This window comes from Argopecten irradians, chromosome 11 (genome assembly GCF_041381155.1).
Source record: "Argopecten irradians isolate NY chromosome 11, Ai_NY, whole genome shotgun sequence".
NCBI classification, from domain to species: domain Eukaryota; kingdom Metazoa; phylum Mollusca; class Bivalvia; order Pectinida; family Pectinidae; genus Argopecten; species Argopecten irradians.
This window is the reverse complement of record NC_091144.1, coordinates 24,723,534-24,745,518: the sequence shown is the minus strand read 5'-3', so window position 1 is coordinate 24,745,518 and position 21,985 is coordinate 24,723,534. Positions and strand designations below refer to the sequence as shown.

The 21,985-nt window shown below is 33.9% G+C and overlaps 1 protein-coding gene across 1 annotated transcript in view; it reads right to left on the bottom strand.

The window, feature by feature from the left end:
- The window catches only part of LOC138335089 (Fanconi anemia group I protein-like), a 31,395-nt gene extending 9,662 nt beyond the window's left edge, over positions 1 to 21,733 (bottom strand). The window contains exons 1-24 of the mRNA XM_069284008.1: positions 21,699 to 21,733; positions 20,975 to 21,065; positions 20,330 to 20,405; positions 19,715 to 19,845; positions 18,960 to 19,045; positions 18,371 to 18,496; positions 17,844 to 18,009; positions 16,515 to 16,603; positions 14,895 to 15,021; positions 12,743 to 12,835; positions 12,123 to 12,259; positions 10,898 to 11,075; positions 10,227 to 10,314; positions 9,036 to 9,237; positions 8,275 to 8,389; positions 7,515 to 7,637; positions 5,940 to 6,008; positions 5,183 to 5,284; positions 4,632 to 4,814; positions 3,188 to 3,309; positions 2,757 to 2,933; positions 1,515 to 1,694; positions 839 to 1,002; positions 14 to 75 (exon numbers count right to left, since the gene is read on the bottom strand). Of these exons, the coding sequence (XP_069140109.1) occupies positions 14 to 75; positions 839 to 1,002; positions 1,515 to 1,694; positions 2,757 to 2,933; positions 3,188 to 3,309; positions 4,632 to 4,814; positions 5,183 to 5,284; positions 5,940 to 6,008; positions 7,515 to 7,637; positions 8,275 to 8,389; positions 9,036 to 9,237; positions 10,227 to 10,314; positions 10,898 to 11,075; positions 12,123 to 12,259; positions 12,743 to 12,835; positions 14,895 to 15,021; positions 16,515 to 16,603; positions 17,844 to 18,009; positions 18,371 to 18,496; positions 18,960 to 19,045; positions 19,715 to 19,845; positions 20,330 to 20,405; positions 20,975 to 21,058 (2,880 nt within the window). The 5' untranslated portion in view covers positions 21,059 to 21,065; positions 21,699 to 21,733. The remainder of the gene's footprint in view (positions 1 to 13; positions 76 to 838; positions 1,003 to 1,514; positions 1,695 to 2,756; positions 2,934 to 3,187; positions 3,310 to 4,631; positions 4,815 to 5,182; positions 5,285 to 5,939; positions 6,009 to 7,514; positions 7,638 to 8,274; positions 8,390 to 9,035; positions 9,238 to 10,226; positions 10,315 to 10,897; positions 11,076 to 12,122; positions 12,260 to 12,742; positions 12,836 to 14,894; positions 15,022 to 16,514; positions 16,604 to 17,843; positions 18,010 to 18,370; positions 18,497 to 18,959; positions 19,046 to 19,714; positions 19,846 to 20,329; positions 20,406 to 20,974; positions 21,066 to 21,698) is intronic.
- Positions 21,734 to 21,985: the final 252 nt, after the last annotated feature.

Below are 21,985 nucleotides of genomic sequence, written 5' to 3'. Positions count from 1 at the left end.
AACTTTAACCTACCTGGAACTTTTTGATGTTACTATAAATAACCTCCTGATGGTTGTCACTGTCCTGTGCTCCCACTGTAGTTAAACAATGAATATTATTTTTCTTAAATATTACATCATGTATGTGCCAAATATGCTAAAGTAGCAACTATGCAGGATGGAAATGAAAGGCGGTCTGGTGACAGGATGGTTTAATCATTTGTCCTTCACCTTGTCGTCCGGGGTAAGATTTCCAGCATGGGTATGAAAACGTTAGAGGTTACCTATGAGATCCTTTATTCTGTCTTTGCATATTACAGAGTTGCCTCCCTTGCGGGTAGATATCCATTGTGAGGTCATTATTTTGTGTGCGAAATTCACATCGTTTCTCTAAAATGAATGACATTACACCCGTAAACACATGACATCACAATTGATACCTACCTACAAGGGCAGAAAACTTTGTAATATGCAAATACAGAATAGGTTATCATTTGGAAACTTATTCTAAATGATGCCATCACTGATACAGTGATGCCTTTATTTCCCATTTAAAGATGATTATATTGGTCTTATGTTATGCCCTTCACTCAAAGAAATAAATAGCAACAAAAAACTAAAATTGTCCTCCATGGGTCAAACTAAACATCCACTCCCTCCCTCCCCAAACATGCTAATGATTTCAAATACTCATTCCAATATAAATTACACACATCTTCACTGTATAAGAATTATTGTCAAGTTTTAGTGAAATACTTCCAGTAGTTAAGGATGAGTAGTATTTTTGGGGTGTATAATTGCTATATATATATATTAGTCAGATTTGAACCATCCCTCCTGGCCATTACAGTTCACTTACAGATATCACAGAGACATGCGGCCAGTTGGTCCTTGTGTTGCTGAGTCAGTATGGTCACTATACTGACCAGTCCCTCTAAGCACTGACCAAAGATCCCTTTACTTCGGTTGCGCTTCCCTTCCTCTCCCGGCTTCTGGTTCTCAGAGTAATGCTTTAAGAAAGTACTGTCAAAAAAAAAAAAAAAAAAATTAAGTTAAGATTTAAGATGATAGTTTGTATGTAGTATTACACTCTAGATGTACCAAAATATTACCTGAAATAAAAAATTAAAAAAAAAAGATAAAGAAATAAAGGCCTCCACCTCCATATGAAATCCAGAGAACAGTATGGGAAACAAAAGGCTGTGACACAAGGAAGGGACATTGGTAATACTACAGGCCCACAATCACTTGTTTTAACAATTATTCAGCATCTACAGACAAGAAAACTTTCCAAACATCTACTTGCCAAAAATACTGGGGCATGAAATTACAAACCCTATAGCCATTTATTTTTGTAGGCTTAAATTTTCGCAATTTGGAAAATTACATTTTAGCGACTTCAAGTTTTGCAAAGTGTATATTTTTAAATTAATCGATTCTTAATATCTCATAGATTAAAATTTTGTGATTAAGGTGATTGCAAAAGAAAATATCCCAGCAAAAAAACAAAACAAAAAAGCATTATTAAAACATACCTGCCCAGACTACAGATAAGTTGTTGTATCTTGTTACTGTCCCCCACCTCCATACCATCACACACTCCCTTGTCTTGTATCTGTTGGATTTTCTGTAGGGCCACGCCCATCACATACTTCCTGAACTCCATATTGTCTCTGAGGACCTGTACACTCTCCTGGTGGCTGGGGGCTGTGTCACTGTATAGACAGATCAGGGCCAAGTTTCAGAAACATTCCTTAACTAAGAAATTCCTTACCTTAAATTTTTCTCATTGAAAAAAGCATTACAAAAGTTAAGGAAAAAATTTTAAGAATTCCTTAACTTAAATTTTGCAAAGGAAAACATTATCAAAGTTAAGGAGAAATCTTAAGTTAAGGAGCCTTCCTTAAAATCTGTAATGCTTTCCTCTGGAGAATTATAAGTTAAGGGATTCCTTAAATTTAAGGAATATTCATGAAACCGGGCCCTGATGTTATCACGCAGCAAAACTCAGAAATAATTATTCAACTAACGAGTTGTAAGGGTTATAATTCATTGGGCTAAGTTAAATGAACATTTCTTAACTTAGGGAATTGATGTTGCCGATGGTCGATGTTAAAGATGCTCCACTGCAGACAGAGCATAAACACTACTCATCATTTGAATAATAATTGGCGTTGAATCGTGTATACATATGTTTAATTAACACAAAAAATAATACAAAATAATTTATTCTGGTTTTATGTGTATGTGCAATCAGTACTTCATTTCATATAGGACATAGTATCACAGGATTTTATCGGGTGCAATTAATTATTTTTAATATTTTCATCTTGAAGTAAAATTAGAAGCTCAAACTTTTCAATGGTGGTAATGGTGTGTAAAGTAAGTAGCTTTTGTAACTGAAGAAAAATAAAATATAGTCTGCTCCTGTTATTGATGAAGAACAAGAGGCCCAGAGGGCCTGTATCGCTCACCTGGTTTGTAATGCCAAGTAATGTTCTGATTACAGGTTCATTGTTTCTTTTCTGGAGGAATTTAAGATTTACATCTAATTTCCCTATTGGGACCAACTCTTTCTGCTTTTTTTCATAAAAAATAGAGTTAAGATGATTTCTTTCAAGTAGGTTTTAATTAGAGTGAGTGCTTTTTGTTTTTAGAAATTTGAAGGAAAATTCATTTAGAAAGAATAATTCAATAATCATTTGACCAATGTCATGAGAAACCGCTAAAAATATCTTCTAGCAAAAATGACCGGTTGTACAGTAGTTCATTCTTACTTGATAATGGCATCGAGAAAGGCAGTGATACAGTCCAAAGACATCATACTCCGTGGAGCTTTACCGACAGGCCCCTTGCCTTTCTTCCCGGCGACAGCATTAGCTTTCTCCTTCAGTACTGCTCCCAACTTCTGGTAATTCTCGTACAAATCTAGCACCTCTTCTATACTGTTTATACTGTAAAATAACAACATTACAACTAGCTAATCTTGATACAAGAATTTGTCAAAACATAAGTGTTTGTCAGGAATTTTATCATGCTGAAATATATACCATATTTTCCAGAGTATAAGCCAATACTTTTTTTTACGGAAATCAGGACACTGCTGCTTATATTCCACAGTGATTTACATCTGGATAAAGACTAAAATGAGACAATAGCAAGATTGACATGTATACATAGGAAGGACTTAAAACCTTCAAGTCCTCACCTGAACTGTCCTGACAGAAATGTGTATTCCATTAACACTTCATATGTCCCAAGCACAAGGATAGCAAAGATGTTGTTCTTTACTCCGACGCTGTTACCCAGGGAGAAGTCGGCAGCTTTGTCCTACAACCAGAAGGTTCAAATATAAAATTCAAAATCACATTTGTCATTAATGTCAAATGTCCTACAAACAAAACAATCGGACAAATGAATTAAATATTAACGGTACTTGAATCTAACTCTTCAGGCTTTCCCATGCATATTTATAATTTTTGTATTATTCCACTGAGGAATGGAAAGTTTGCATGGGTGAAAGTGTCAGAAAATACTGAAAAAGCTGTTTTGGCATAGATTAATAGAATCTTTCCCTACCTAGAGGGTGTGACAAGGAAATCATAACCCGAGGGGTAGTTCATGAACATCCAACCTGAGGCTTGCAGATGGTTGGACATTCAGGAATTACTTGAGTGTTGTGATTTTGTTGTCACATCCTCATAGGTATGGAATGATTCCTTTTATCTCATATACAAAAGAAAAAGATGAGATTATTTAAAGTGAATAGTCGGGCAAAGAAATTCAGTCTAAATGCGTTCATTGGCCTTCCAAAAGTTCTCACATATTAAAACGACGGTCAAGTTCTACTTACGTTTCCCAGTTCTGACCATTAAAATAAAGTAAAGTTGAAAGCATTGAAAGCGAGGCTGCGTGGAAATGTAACCACGGACATAGTCAGCCGGGAGGATGTTTTAGGATTCCTATACTTTAAATTAATTTCTTCGTACGCAGACAGATTTTGACGAGATATTTTATTTTTCTATTTCATAAGAAATTCTACTGGATACACTCACATCATTTTTACCGACTTAAGCCATCCTTGCCCGACTGTTCACTTAAAAAAAAAACACCAAGTATTATCACAGGGATATTAACATGGTCCCATTGACTGTACGTTACTATTGACGTCATCAACTGACAACAATGCATGCCATGTTTACACTGCATAAAATCAGGACGTCACATAATTGTCTTCAGATTCAAAAGGTTAGTTTGCACAATTTGTCATACCCTAGGAGTTTACAAGGAAATCTCTCACAGCTAAAACCGGTGACATCAGTGAATGGTGAGAGAAAACATGAACTCATCAAATATGATGAATTATTCCCTAAAATACGGAATCATTTATCAATACTGAAAACTTCCACTGATGTGTTTAGTGTCATTGTTCTCACTATTCTTCTTCTTCTGGTGAGACCATATTAAGTTTAGAATAACAGATGTGGGACCAAACTTACCTTTTAAGAATCCATCTTTTCTAAGCATTTCAAATTATAAATTCTTGAATCCATCTTTTCTAAGCATTTCAAATTATAAATTCTTGAATGACAAAGTATTTATAAATATTTTTAGAGTATGAAGAAAACAATGAACCAAATTATTCTCATTACCAACTCGAAGTCCTCCATCTCTGATTTCACCATCCTCTTGGTAATGCTTTCTAACATATCCTCCAGCTCAGACTTAACAGCCAGGATGTGTGTCTCATCCTCGGGTCCGTCGTCGTCCGTCTGTTGCCGTCGGATATCCGACACCTTCAGTAAGGATAGCTGGATACAACCAAGGAGGTGAGCCTGTTACAGAAAATATGTGTCATGGATATCTCTTGTTCATAAATGGAGGGTAAAAATTTGAATTCTGTTAAATGTACTTGTCTTTTTTTAAGTTTCTCAAACAAACCATACTGTTCATACTTGCATGGGATTGTGGTAGCCAAATGGTTAAGATGTCCTGGCATATTTATTATTACCACAAGCCCTCCACCTCTGGGTCACAAGTTTGAACCCCATGTAGGGCAATTGCCAGGTACTGACTGCCAGGGTCAGTGGTTTTACTCCTGGTACTTTGGCTTTCCCCCACTTTCTAACCCTGGCATGTGCGTTAATGACCTTGACTGTTAATAGGATGCTTAACTAATCCAACCAATCAAAATCAAACGTACCAGGGGTTCTTGTAGATAGACTTGGTCACCCTGTGCACAAATACACAGATCTAGTTTTACTGGTGGGTTCACATCCTCAGATGGCTCATAGTACTTCTTTAACTGAAAAAAAGGTAACACTCCAAAGATTACAAACTTATAAAACTCTGGTTACAATATTATCTAATGAAGAATTACACATAATTATTTGTTTTGCTTATTTCGCTTTGAATATAATGTTGAAAACAATTTGGTAAGAGAAAAACAGGACAAATATTTCTCCATAACATAGATCCCATGTGGTTTGTAATGTTAGTATATGCAGGCGCTTCTCCATAGCCTCTTATATGGTTATAACAATTTTGTACTATATCTTATTGTCTACTAGGAGGCAGGGAGTAATTATTGCTCTACAGAGTAAACTTTACACGTCTCCACATTTGTCAAGAGGTGAATAGAGGTAGTTGAGCGACAACAATATCCCGACAAATTACTTCAAGCCCTACACCTCTTGGTCATCATAAGTTCAAAACCCATGAGAAGCAGTTACTAGATATTGACTGTAGGTCTGTGATTTTTCTCCTGATACTCTAGCTATCTGCCATTTCCTAAACATGACATGTCCTTTAGTGACACTGGTTGTTCATAGGACATTAGCTCATTCACCCCTGAAGACAGGTGTGAACTCTTCTAATTAAAAGGTTGGAACAGTTCATTATGAATTTTCAGGGGTGGATGAATTAATCAATCAACCAACCAAACTGAATTAGTTGCTTACCTGTGATAGCAATATATCAAGGATAGGCCCCTGAAGCTGACTGTTCCGACACAACACTTTGTAGATACCCTTCAATGGAAAGAGAATCAATTCAGAATTCATGTATAACCCAACACAACAACTTGTAGATCCCATTCTGTTCTCAAAAAAAAGGTTTTGGAATCAAAGTTGAAATTTCGTGACAGGAGAGTTACAAATAGCATTAATCTGATTCCTAATATTTTCAAAGTACAGTCAAACCTGTCTTAACGACCCCCTATATTCAGCGACTTCCTTTCTTATGTGACCTTAATTATTCCTCCCAATGATATTTACTATATAAATGACCTGCATTCAACGAACATTTGCCTAACCCGACTAACGACCATAAAAATTCACACCATAATGTTTTCATAACCTGTCTCAAGTGACTATTTTGAAACTGAAACCGGAAGTTTTGAAATGAAATCTCACATGACTTCGTGTGATTTTGTTGTTAAAATTGTTTTAGTCAACCAGACGCTTGATATAATGCATTACGCAAGGCGTGGTCAACAAGAGTCTGACTGCATTGAGCAAATGTATGTCACTGCTGAGATTAATTAGGCCATGTTATACGACATTTACATCACTATTGTATCCTATATTACCTGAAATGTATGTGTATAACGCACCAAAATTATTTGATAGACTTCCAGGAAATAACCTGTTTGCCAACATATGTGTCGCACGTGTGCAATTTTAGCAGTCGTTCCTAACATCGTTTTTTCGCTGTCTGCAGGCATTTATTAAACTTAGATGATCATTAAATAATAATAAAAATAACTTGTGTATTGATGTTTCATCATTTCTGATAGTTTTATAACTTTTTTCTTGATAACAATTCCGCAAAAATCTGAAGCCAAATCGAGTCTGGCATTTTGTTGTCATTGTAAACAGCTACGCTTCAGACGGCCCATTTTCCGAGAATTCAAGCATTTTGCGATTGAACGTGCTTCTGGTACATAATTATATTAATCTTTATTATATTTCCAGTTGATACTATTTCTTTTAGACACTTTTACCTAGATTATTGTGATGTATAAATTTGATAAATTAGAGAGTACAACATTTTAATTTTCAAGTGTAAATCACAACATAAATATTCATCCCAAAGGAGCATTTTACGATAAACCTTTGGAAGGTCACTTAAGACAGGTTTGACTGTAGATGGCAAGTTTTCCATTTTATTTGATATCTGGATTATCATAGGTCCAATGCATCGTTTAGAAATTAGCACCCTATTTTCATATACCGTATCTGACACAATAAGCACCTTAATGCCTGTTACCACCCCCTCTTATTTTCTTAGACCTCTATTTCACTTTCCTTGATTTAAATGCAGACAGAAGATATGAAAACTGTGTAGTATCTTCATTGATTTCATTTTCAAATTGAGTTATGGCTTACAGTTTGTTCTATTATGCAGGGGTTTCAATATCAGGTGGTACCCATACTTTTTGCTGGTGATTTTTGTAAAAATCATGAATGTAGCAAATAAAAGTAAGGGAAAATAAAAACACTAGTCTTGAAAAAGTCAGAATTATATAAACTGACCTCGTAGAAGATGAGGCGAACATCAGCCTGCTGCGTCAGAACTCGGCGTAAATTTCCAATGATCTCTAGACACAAGGCCTCGTTACTGGAAGGGTTATATCGAGCATGAATATCCACCTGTATCTGAACAACAAAACAAAAAACACTTAAAAGGGCTCCATATGGGGTTTGATGAATCACATCTTTCAAAATCGGAAGATTACTATCTTTTTTAACTATATAATTGGGCAATGAGATAGGGAGTCGTAAATCAGAAATTTTCCAAAAGAATCGGGAAAGTTGGCAAGTATGCATCTCTTCACACTTTCACTAAATATCTTAAATATGACCATTTACGATTAAACGACTCATCAGTAAAACCATTTCATCAATTAATCAAACAAAATTTTGGGCTGAATGGATATCACAACTGTGGCGCTTGACTCTCCAACAAATGACTTGGACCCACATAAACATAAGATATATTTTATTTTTTATTATGTGATTGGAGGTAATATGGAATGTGTAAGCCAAGCTATGTATTGAAGAGAGTCAATTTCATACCAGACTTACAAATGATGTAAAATGCCCAAATTCAAGATGTTCAAAGACCATTAATATCATAGACACTTATGACATAATAAACATTTAATTTCATGCATAATTAAATTTCATGTATTTCATGGACAACGAGAAATCATGAAAATTCATTGCTGTGAAAATGTATCCAGCACAAGTACAGAAGAACCATGCAAGTCTGGAAATCCTCTGAGACCCTTACCTGGCTAGATGAGATGGCCTGACTAGCTTGACTTGGTTGTAATCCTCCAAGGACACGAAAATGCTTCAGGATTAGGAGAAATCCATTCACTCCTATTTTTCTAGAGTCCAGCTGCCTAAAAAAAAACAAATTTTCCTAATTGGTACTTAATAAAATCTGTGTATTGACAATAAAATATCAATCACACTTTGATTATCAATGTTTTGGGTTTGGAGTGGATTTGGCACGAATTTGAAGTAGTCTATATTATGCAATTAAAGACCATTTCTATAATATGTAGAATCTTCAAACAACATGCTGTGCATTCTAATTAAAATTAGACTTGTAATTCTGGTCCGTTTGAATCTCTCGGGAAGTATGAACGGCTAACAGTACATCCTAAGATGTTCTGATTCTAGGCCAGGGGTCATGCTGAGGTGACCCAGAACGAGGTGTTAGATCTTGTATTGAGCGTATTGAGTATCGTAGTGAAACAGAATTACAAGTCTAATTTTAATTAGATTGTACACTGTAATACGTGAAATGTTCTTTGGTACTTTGATATGAAGCTTTCATAATATCATATAAATAGATGTATTATTGCTGATGACGTATGGAATAGCGAATCCAAAGATGAATAAAACAATTCTTTTGCTTTTCTTATTTTGTAGTTCAAAGGAAACAATTAAAACGAAAGTTTATGAACGAAGTACATTTCTTACAGTAATTAAACCATGTGATGCACTAATACAACGTTACCATTTACATTTGAAACACCTTACCTAGAAAACATTGCTTTCCTTAGAACGAGAATGAGAGCGTCTTTCAAAGACATACTGAATTTGAGCAGTGGCTGAATGGCTTTGAGGAGTCCTTCTGCTGAAGTAGGTGTCAGAAACGATAAGTAATCAAACATTTCTCTCACTTTGGGAGTGGACTCCAGTAGGATCTGGGGCGCGGACATCACAGTACTGGATAGAAGCTCTGTAAATCATTAACACACTGTGTCAGTGGAGAGTCGATTTGTTTAAGCCTTAGGCCAAGAAAAAGTCTGTTTAGGGTTACATTGGCAAAAAAAATAGGGTCAGTAGGTCGGGAGTATTTTTTTTAAAAGTGTCTTTCACTCTAAAATAACAGCCGGTACCAGATTCTGAGATCTAAATCCCGACTTTTAATATTTTTTTTTGTAAAATTAGGGTCGGGGGTAAAATATTAGGGTCGGTCAGGTAACCCTAAACAGACATATTATTTTTTTTGCCTTAATAAATTCTAAGGGAATTACAAAATTATCTACCCAATACCCTTTACTGATTTGTCATCGTTTTAGCCATGAGATTTCTCTGTCAACCTATAAAGTATGACAGATTGGGCATGTTTACCTTTTGAACTGATAGCACAGGCAAAACAATTAAGTGATGTCATAAATTCATGTGGGCTTTCATTGTTGATGGCGTCATCCATTTGGAAGTGTGGCTGACAGACCCATGATCACGTCGACGTTGAGAATGTTTCTTTTGAAAATTCTATCTCATGCTTTTCATTTGCAAGTTTAGAGAAAAATAATAATTTCTTCCTTTATAGAGGTGCAACAACAAAACCTTAACCTTCAGAGGAATTCATGAATATCCAACCATCCATAGGTCTAAGGTTGGACATTTATGAACTATCCTTTGGGGTATGACTTTGCTGTCACACCCCCTGAACAGGAATATCCACAATTTTTCATGTGTAACTTTTCTCCAAAACAGGTAAAAATTAATTAATAACAATATAGGAGAATCACCTTTTGAGGGAGAGACAGGAAATCTTAATCTCGTCTCACGAATCTGAAGCTGTCAAGCACAGGATTACCCAGTGTTTGAAATTTAATAATCTAATGTGACCAAGGTTGAAGTGGAAGATTCTATCCATCTCATCTTATGGTAATCAGAAAGCACCAAAAGATCTTTGTATTATCAACAATGCGTATTTACCTAAAAAATGGCTGACAGGGGACGTTGCCTTGGTAACTACTCGGTTAAATATATGTTCCAGTATATCTGCCCGAACCATCTCATGTGACTGTAAAATAAAGTATCTTAATCTAGTATCTTCTAATTAGAAACCAAGCTATATTTCACAAATATCATGAAAAGGTGTTTCACATCTGATGTACATGGAGCAAATATTCATTAATCGTTCTAAGTACAGGACTTTGGCTCTATTGATATACAAATATCTCTACAGTATCCGTGTATCTGTAGAGCGAAAGGCCTCTAGTCTAAGAGGACAACAGAAACCAAGTACCACATAACATGAAATGATCGTTGTTTAGAAATGTTCCTTATTTTTGTGGTTGCTGCGATTTTATATTATTTTCATTATTACTCCATCAGCTAACCACGAATATCTCTATTCCTGAAATTATATCAAAGCTCTATACCATGAAAGAAAGAAGACATGAATGTTTGAGGATTGTGTTCTTACACACACTGCCTGTCTCCTTCATTTAGTCACTTTTCACAGATGACCTTTTTTCAAATACTGATATTAAAGAGTACCTTTTTAAAACAGGTATATTGGTATATTTTAAAATGAGTAATGATATTATTTTGGTATCAAGTAGCGATACCCAACGCTGGTAATAAGAGAATGTATATCTTACTTTGAATGTATGAAGCAATATTTTGCTTCCAAGTTGACAGGCACGATGTGTTGGTGTGTTTGACGGCACACAACTGGTCTCTTCCACTCGTCCAAATGCTGCTTTCGGCCCAAAAGAGTCCATCAAGGCCAAACCCAGCTGTACTAGTCCCTGTATCACATGGTCCCAGCCATACACACTATAAATCAATGTGTACAAAACATACACGGTATTAAGTCAATCCTCTTCAGGATTTTGTGCTTATATACTATAAATCAACTTTCATTTTCGGCTTCTAAACTTGGCAATTTCTATTTCAAACAAATTGGTAATGATTTACTTTCACAGACTTGAAAAGTGAATAGTGATATAAATATGAATTTGCAGAAATTAATTTTTACAAACTTTGTGATCCAAGTAAATTTGTGAAATTAAATTGCACACGAAAGACAGTTTGTTAAATAGCAGTATCAAGGAACTTTTAGTTACTTACAGTTTAATCCTCTACATGACTCCTATCTTATGCTTGGCTTTGTCTCAACAATTAGTATTAAAGATGCTCCACCGCCGACAGAGCATAAATGATATTAATCATTTAAACAATAATGTGTGTTTAATCGTGTATATATGCCTAATTAACACAAAAAATAATATAAGATAATTTGTTAATTTGTTTCGCCTTTGGTGCATGCGCAATCAGTACTTCATTCCATATAGGATATAGTGTCACGGAATATTTTCAGGATGCAATTAATTATTTTTCATATCTTTAACTTAAATTAAAATTAGAAGCTCAAACTTTTCAATGGTGGTAATGGTGTAAAGTAAGTAACTTTTGTAACTGAAGAAAAACTGTTTTTAATTGTGAAAAAATACCATTTGTTAGCAGTGGAGCATCTTTAATGCATTTCAATACACTAACTGAATTTGCCATTAACTTTTTTTTTTTTTAACTGAATTTGCCATTTTTTTTTTTTTTTTTTTTTTAAAGATCATTGTGCTTTAAATCCTATTTCTCAAAAGGTGGTTAATCGAATGGATATTATCTAGATATAACTTACCAATTTCTTGAAACAATCTTAAGTCCAAAGCTGACAAGCTTTCATATAAGTTAAAAGGAGAAAAACTTAAATTTTGATTTAAGTCTGCACTTTTGTTTCCTGATATCACCTGAACCCCAAGCATAACTTACCTGGTTTCACCTTTACCCTTGATATAAATCACATAAAACCTATATATAAGTCACCTGTTCTGTACAGTTTCCAGCACCAAGTCCTCGATACGACTACTCTGTGGAACAACTTCCCTAACCCAGGCAGACTGGTCCTGCTTGTCACAATCTTTAAAACTTTTTAAAATTGTGGCTTTCAGGAAGTCAAATATCTGCAGAAAATAAGTGTCTATCAAAATGTATCATTTTTAAAATGAAGTTTGATTCAATGCTGCAAGTAATTGTCTGTCTTAATTGTATTGTCATTATCTAATTCCTTTCTGTTCAGCATGAGATGGGTGATAATTTACATAGGCTATGCCTGTGGTTCTATACTTTTTCATATTTTTGAAAGTTTTGACACTGAAAAAAAATAGTTACCAGAATTTCTATAATATTAATGAGCTAGAATTTCTTTTTCATTTACCAATAAGGATCATAGTAAGATTTAGAGACACATAGGTAAACATAGGGTTAACACGATGGCATATAGGATCCCAAGATAATGATCTTAAGCTTACTACTAGGAACTTAGCCAAGCAAATTTGACTGACAAAAAATAAATTCTGAAATTTATAGTTAAATTTTCATGGTCCCAGATTCGAGTTAGTTATGTTGATTTACCTGCTATTTTAAGAAAATGAGTAATATTATACCTGGTCTTCAAACCTATGGATACAGGAGAGTGACAGAGCCAGGGCGAGATTGAACGGTGCCAGTACCTCAGTAGTACTGCCGTGTTGTCGGCCCTGTAACATCAAATATCAAAACTATAGCTTCATATGTTATCTTAGGCCATTCCAATTTGATTTCTCGTTCGTCAGATTTTCTGCTCCTCTTTTCCAAAAATGAAATAAAAATGAAATAATTTTTCTTAGCGCTCCCATTTTTTTGTCCGAAAATCTGATGAACCCGAGCATTTTTTTACAGGGTTCATTTTTACTAGTAACCGTTTCCGGGTCACCCAGATGTTTGTATTATTTGTGCAGTCTCTTCAAACAAGCAAGCGTCTTAAAAACCTTTACAACAACATACCTAAATGTCAAGTTTTTCCCCACCACGTGCAGACAGAGTGGTACATAGAAATAGAGACTGAGGGACGCATACTTTTTAATAGGATGGTCCCGATTTTAGTCTTTTTTTTTTTGCCGATGTCCGCAACTGTTTTAAAAGACATGTCAATTATTTTATGGCAATCGCTTAGTGGTTAACACCTCAGTTATCTTATCTTAAGACCCGATTAGTGTGTATTTTGACAGGTGGCCCACATAGCTTGTATTTGCCAACATGTTTTGACTCCGTGACTTAGTTAACAGCTAGGTGACGACTCGTTTGCTATTCGGTCAAATATCGGTAGTAAATTACACACTTTACTGGGATCCAAACATAGTATTACTTATGTTTCATTTTGACTTCTTCAACAATATAACATAGATTTGCCTTCATTTTTATGTTGATTGGTTATGTATGTTTGCATTTGAATTACCCAAAGCGTTTGATGAGAAAATCATAAAAAAATAAATTTAGAATATTTCTTTTATGAATGCTGATATACATGTGGTGAAACTTTTGAGCCATACTGTCCATATATTTTTATACAAATATACTTTTTAAAGACAATGAAGGAATGTTATTAAAATGAATAATTTTTGTGTTAATATTTTTGGTGGTTACATGTATAAACATTATCTCATTTTAAGTATGAGCAGCTAAATAAGTAACATGCTAAACAAAAATAGTCAGTTCCATACAATATTATGTGTCAACTAAAAAAGAATGTGCATGTCGGATGAGGCTATATTGGTTTAAAAGATTTTCCATTAATGCTAATCGCTGATTGTTTCTATTAGTTCGTTGGTTTTTGCTGATAGCTCTGTCAACAGCAAATTAATTATTGAAATTATTGACAATAAGTAAAGCTTTCTTGACTATTTCCTTTTAAGTATTAAACATTGCTATTCAATGTTAAAATTTTCATGATTTGTCTTAAAATTGAATTATACCATGCATTGAATATGGCAAGCCAAGTTACTTATTATTCTTTTATTCCGATATCGGAAATGAATTTCCGATATCGGAATTAGATTTCTCGATATCAGAAATTTAATTCCGATATCGGAAATTCTAATTCCGATATCGGAAATTCTAATTCTGATATCGGAATTAGAACAAAAATTCTTGATATCAGAAATTCTAATTCTGATATCGGAAATTCTAATTCCGATATCGGGAATTAGAAAACAATTTCCTATATGGGAAATTCAATTTCCGATATCGAAAATTCAATTCCCGATATCGGAAATTGATTTCTCGATATCGGAAATTGAATTCCCGATATCGGAAATTAGAATTCCAGATATCGGAAATTGGAATTCCCGATATCGGAAATTGGAATAAAAAGTAACTTGGCTTGCCATAATTGAAAGCATTTTGTGTACTAGCATATTTTCAATAGCTGCAGGAATACTAGACTTCCTGGTTTTTTTTTTTTTACATCTTTGATACAGTTATGAATGTTGAAAACATTGAAGAAAACAGCAAAACTTATATTTTAACATAAAAACTAGGTTATCATGTGTTATTTCACGAATAAACATAAAAGTCTAATAAAAATTTCTGTGAAAATATTATCACTTGCTCCAATTTTTCCCGCTTTCAAAACATTTTCAAATATTCTCGCTAACTCCTATTTTAAAATTCCAAAATCCAGAGAACAAGAAATAAAATTGGAATGACCTTGCCTTAAATATTTCTTCATATATAAAATAATTTTAGTTTTACATACAATAGGACACATTTGATACAAACCTTAAGAAATTTGATGAACTCCTTCCCGAGGTTGTGATCAAGTTTGGTAGCGAAGCTAACATGGAGTATGATGGTGCCTTCAATATGGCGGACAGTTTCCTCATTGTCATCCTCCATCAGGTCTTCACTGTTCAACATAAAAATATGTTAAGTATAATACATACGATAATTTGATCAATATTACAATGTTTATAATTGTTTATGTTGACATATCATCAGTCCTCGCTGAGACATGTATATGAAGGCTCCGTCCATCTTCGACATATTTTTCAACAATTATCTTCTAGCCAAATTAGGAAATCAAACAACTAATCCAGGTTAGGTTGTTGTAGGTATTTCTCATGGATCACACTTCATTTTATCCCAATGCATACATGCATGAAAACGTAGCTTTCAACAAAAGCATATGTATACGTGTACATGTGGGGCAATTCTCGCTTGTGGGACATCATGGTGGCCGAGTCGCCGACTGAGCGGGCTGAAGCGTAGGAAAATTATTTGATTGGTCGATTAAATCAGTTTGATTGACAGGACGGCTCTATTTATTGACCTCAAGTACTTGTAAAAATCTAGATGTGGCAAAAATTACAAAAAAAGTTTCACAATATATTTTTCTTTCAGTTTTGGAAGATGAAAACCCTTTATTTTGGTACCCAATAAATGATTTAAGGTTGAAAATACACATATTTAAAATATCAACATTATTAATTGGTATGGTAATTGACAGGTCGGCTCTATGTATTGTCCTCAAGTACTTGTAAAAATCTAGATGTGGCAAAATTTACAAAAAAAGTTTCACAATATATTTTTCTTTCAGTTTTGGAAGATGAAAACCCTTTATTTTGGTACCCAATAAATGATTTAAGGTTGTAAATACACATATTAAATATCAACATTATTAATTGGTATGGTAATGAGAATATTTGCTTGCTGCTATAAATAACAAATAGTAAAATGGCTTTTGTGTAAAAGACCTGCAAACCATTTAAAATCATTTTGAGTTCAAAATCCAACCAATATTTTAATACCTAAACCTAAATTGATGCTCATCCTTCTTGCTGATCCAGTTTGCCGGTGAATTTTCTCCTTATATAACTGGGGTCGGTGAACGACCAACCCCACCGATGTTTTTTTCCTAATTACAATGAAAAATTCCCAAAGCAAATCGCTAAAATACAAATAAAACCCACAAATCTCTCCCCTTGTTGTTTAATCTAAAAACAAACTACTCTGAAGCTGTTGTGATGGTCGTCACCTTTTGATAAAACGAAACAGTTTACTGTTTAACAATATCTTTTCACCTGTAATACAATGTTCTGTAATGGGTAACTTTTTCCAAAGAATGCTCTTTTTGCGATTAAAAATTCCCAATTTGTTACAAAAACTGTTTTCCCAAAATACCTTGAAAAATCACTGTTTGCATATTAAATTAAAAGTTCACCACATGGTATCAAATGGATCAGGGATGAAAAATATATCCCATAAGATACTAAATTTACAGTGTAGTTTCCTCAAAATGCCCCAAGCCAACTTTAATCTATTTAATAGTTCTGATAATACAAGATGATGTGCTAAAATCCAACTAAAAACTCCTTAAAGATTTCCTGTTGAAACACAAACCTGAGTTCATTGGTAGATTTCCCTCGTAGGTGTTTGTCTTGTTCTATGAAGAAGTTTGTGATTCCTTCGATGACTAGACGTTGATGACCCTGTAATTAAATGATTTACATATTTTAAGTCAAAACGTTTTATCATTAGGGTCCATTGTGCCCTTTTTATGGCTCTCTGTATAGTGACAGTGACTTGTTTAAACCGAATGTCACCAGAACTATCATGTTTGACTAGTACAGAAAGGTTTACAAATTACACAGGTTTTACTTAACACAACAAAGTGATCAGGAAGTGCCATGAAATTATGCTGGAATAGACAGGGGGTATGGATTAGACAAAAACAATTGTTTTACTATATATGTAAGATAACATTCGTAGTAAGGACATTTTCCATCATGAGAATATACCATCTCTATTCAAATCTTAACCACACCTGATACACTATAATCAGCATGCTTTACCTTTACTTAGATCAGCATGCTTTACCTTTACTGAGATCAGCATACTTTATCTTTACTTAGATCAGCATACTTTACCTTTACCAAGATCAGCATGCTTTACCATTACTTAGATCAGCATACTTTATCTTTGTCAAGATCAGCATACTTTACCTTTACTGAGATCAGCATGCTTTACCTTTACTTAGATCAGCATACTTTATCTTTACTGAGATCAGCATACTTTATCTTTGTCAAGATCAGCATACTTTACCTTTACTGAGATCAGCATACTTTACCTTTACTTAGATCAGCATACTTTATCTTTATAGATCAGAGATCAGCATACTTTATCTTTACTGAGATCAGCATACTTTACCTTTGTCAGATCAGCATACTTTACTTTACTGAGATCAGCAGCTTTACCTTTACTTAGATCAGCATACTTTATCTTTACTGAGATCAGCATACTTTATCTTTACTGAGATCAGCATACTTTATCTTTACTTATGAGATCAGCATACTTTATCTTTGTCAGATCAGCATACTTTACTTTATGAGATCAGCATTTTCTTTACTTCAGATCAGCATACTTTATCTTTACTGAGATCAGCATACTTTATCTTTCTGAGATCAGCATACTTTATCTTTACTGAGATCAGCATACTTTATCTTTACTGAGATCAGCATACTTTATCTTTGTCAAGATCAGCATACTTTATCTTTACTTAGATCAGCATACTTTATCTTTGCTGAGATCAGCATACTTTACCTTTGCTGAGATCAGCATACTTTACCTTTGCTGAGATCAGCATACTTCACCTTTGCTGAGATCAGCATACTTTAATTACCTTTGCTGAGATCAACATACTTTATCTTTGCTGAGATCAGCATACTTTACCTTTGCTGATAAGAGTAGAAGTTGATAGACCAATGCTGGCAGATCAGCATGCTCTAACTCCTTCATCATCCTCAACATCTTCTCCAGGACAAACTTTAGTTCGTCCAGTGTCATGGTGACATCTTTAAATATCCCCGCAAGGTAAATAATGCTCTGGGTGTTCCATCTAAACAAAAAAAAAATCTCTTTAATTTCAATAATTATATTCCATCTCAAAACCTGTCAATATGGGACAAAGAGTTTTCTGAAGTTTTTCAATGTTATGAAATCTTTTCTATTCTAGAAAAACACAAAATCAACATACTATATGTAGGAGATTTTCCAGTGTATTATCAATTCTTGATAACCATTGAACCGATGAACATCATTTCAAATATTATATCCATGAACCGATGAACATCATTTCAAATATTATATCCATGAACATTTTGAAATAACTTTTTTTTTTTTAAATTGTCTTACAATGATGAAATATCAATAGAGCAATAAGAAATGGATGAAGAAGCCCACTGACTACACAAAAATACCTGCAGGAACACAGACTGTTGAGGACATGGCCTTTGTACTCGGTTCCACTCATACTGTTATCACCATTTATCACAGTTTCTTCATTAGCCAGGGCCGACAGGATTTTAGGCAGAAGTTCCAGTCCTCTGTAAAACAAATTTCATCCCAAAGATAGATTTTCTTTATGTTACAGAATGTTGGTAACATTTCAACAAGCAGCACAGTTGATGTGTTCACATACAATATAGTAAAAGCTAGATCTTATATGATTAACTATGATATTTTAGGGGATCTACTATTCTTCTGCATTTCAAAAACAAATCCAAAATTTAATAAAGAAAGATTTGAATGTAGAATGAAAGCTTTTTACTCTTGTGTGTGTTTCTGTGATATTCATATTTTCAATTGCCTAGATATAGACAAAAGTGTAATTTTTTTCCAAGTCTAATTGCATATTGCAAAAGTCACCCTGGTCCGTCATAAGTTGCATTACTTTTGAGGTAAGACAACTTACACCATTGAATTTCTTAAGTACCCCATTTATAACTTTAGAGAAATGCTTGTATTTCTCACAATAACTTACAGAAATTGAGTTTTTCTATTACTTACTTCCCACACTGAGCTTGACCATTCTTGACCAGGTCAATAAATAAGCTGGACAATTCAGTTAGAGCTGATCCAGGTAGGCTGTCAGCCTGATGATAAATAAATGTACAATACAATATATATATATACTTAGTTTACTGGTCATGAGTCAATGATTGCAAACCTTTTTTTATCTTAAAGATTGACATTACCTAGCATAGCACCCTGTCTGTACTTCCCATGCATGTGTATTTATTATTCATATCCCGATTTAAAGAGAAAACAGAAAAAAAAATAAAAAACAGAGATATTTGTTAAGATAAGAATACTCTCCTCCATCCCTTCATATAAAGCCACATATGATAGGATGGGGTTGACCAGCTATTCTATTTACAGAAAGTTAGTCTAGTTCAAAATGCAATCTATTACCCCACAAAACACCACAGAACAGATGATTGGTAATATTTTTGTACAGGTGTTTAATTTCACACTGAGAAATTTTCATTTTTGATACTTTTTCTTGGGTATAGATTTTCGTGCATTCAATGTCAATTCCTAACAGTTATATTCTACACAGCTGGTTACCTTTCTTGTCCATTGTATTCACAAATGTTTAAGTTCGCAGAAATTACCTAGACTGCGAATAAAGTGAAATTTAATTGCTCTCAAATAAAAACAACCATACAGAATACACTTATAATTACTGCCCATATTGTTTTGAGGGTACAATGTCCATATAAATGTTTGACTCTTTAATATTATACAATATTTAACAATACCTCCAACATCAGAAGTCCTACAACATTAGAGGCATCTTTGTTGCTCATCTCATTCTGCTCCAGAAGATTAATACAGTGTGTGTACACTGACACAGATTTCTTCACATTTCTTGGTTCTATGGCAGAAATACCTGGAGGGAAAAATTAAAAAAAACATTTTCACAAATTTCTTTTCATCACAATTATCCTTAATGACCTTCCAATTTTGTGAAGTTGCAGATGATTGTTATGATTACAAAGAATTTAGTTAATTTCTTTTAATCATTGATCTATTGTTATTTTTTTAGGCAAATGAGGCACTGTGAGTGTCTATTATACTAATTGATCGGAATACTAAAATGAAGTTGGAGAACAGGAGAAAAACCATTGACCCATAATCAGTACATGGCTACTGCCTCACGTAGGATTCAAAACTCAAAATTAATAGGTAGAAGGCTACTAGTTATATGTCAAAGCATCGGTACCTTAGCCACTCAACCACATGTTCAAAACCCACGAGACTATTTCCAGATCTACAGACTCGTGTAAGACAATGGTTTTTCTAGGTATATATTTATAATCAGGTACTCTTTATCTTTCATCGCTTTTGTTAAACCTGTTGAAAAATTTGCTCACCTTGTAGAATAGCTTGAAGTAACGGCAATACTTCTCCTTTGCCCCGAAGAGCTCTGTTCTCAATCATCTGAGTAAGCTGTGAAAAAAGGATAAACATACCTGATAGTTGGTTGGTTGGTTGTTTATAGGTTTACTGTCTATTACTGTAAAATGGTCATAAAAGAATTTCCTCCTCTGTATGCAATATGTCACAATGTGGTGCGTGTATGAATGCCTGTATGCTTCGTTAGGCTATGGTACATTTATGTTTTTTCTCGACCTTTCCAAAAGTGGGACATAATAGACTCTTCTATAATATATTTCAATGAAACATATATGTATGCCACCATGCATATAAACATAGGAAAGCACATATTCTCCACTCAATCACAATATAACGAAGGAACCAGGTAATAAGTTAAATATTATGAATTTTATTGATTTATGACCATTTCAATACTTACATAATTATCATTAATTTGATATTGTAAGCAGATTATGTATAGTTATTGACTCAATAAGCGGCCATATCCCCATAACCGCCCCTACCCCTATTTACGCCTTAATTTCAGTTTGAATGATATGGAGATTAAATATGAAAATAAAAAAAAATAAGTTTGTTTTTTTATTTCTTTTCTGTTGTTCATTTTCTTTTATCATACCCACCTCCTGACTTGGGATCTCTTGTACAGATTTGCCAAGTTCGTTGACAAGACCATCTTCATACAGCTTGATTATTTTTTTCTCCATTTTCAAGCTGATAATAAAAGGGCAAAAGTTGATGGCAATATTGTAGAAGATCTTGTTAAGGTTTCTGACTATTATATTTATATTAAAATAAAAATTTACTGTAAATAAATACTTACATTTTTATTTTCGGTCTAGATGACACACAGGTTATCGTTGATTCTCTAGAATTGATTCGTAACTTTCAGTAATAACTCTTATACAAGAATTCAACAAAGGTTTTGAATCACAATTTTCGAAAGATTTTTAATGCTTCTTTTCTGATCACTTTCAACGTTTCTCCAAATAATTTTCAAAAATTCAGGAAAAACATTTGGAAAAAAATCCCCCACAACAATGAGTGAAAAATCAATTTCATCAAATCTTATGAATGAGTATGTGTATAGAGTGGTATGTGTTTCCCAAACAGGACGAAGATGGATTATTTCTCATTCAGCAGCTGAAGCAAGAAATAAACTTCACTGAACTTGGCTAAAGTCTAGGGCTAAACTGAAATCGTTCAACATGCGGGCCGATAGAAGAAAGAAATATCTATCAATATCAGGCCTAAAATCAAACTTTTCTCAAATGACTAAATTCATTACACACATTTGTTACTTTTACATCAAAAACAGATAAACGTAAACTTTCTCTTCAGTCTCACCTGTCAAAAATGGCGCGTTATATTTTCATTTCCGGTAAATCCCGCACTGACCAATCGCATGGCGTTTTACAAACTAAATACATGAAATGGTAAAAGTAGCCCCAGTCTGAGCTAGGGCCAAAGTCGAATCTTGATATTTATTTATTTTATTTATTTTCGTAATAAATTATTTTTATCTGATATTTAGATACTATTATATCATTATCAGGGATTAAATTTAGAAATCTCTGATAATATACTATCTAATTGTTTATGATTTTATCTTCCACTTTAAACTTCAAAAATGC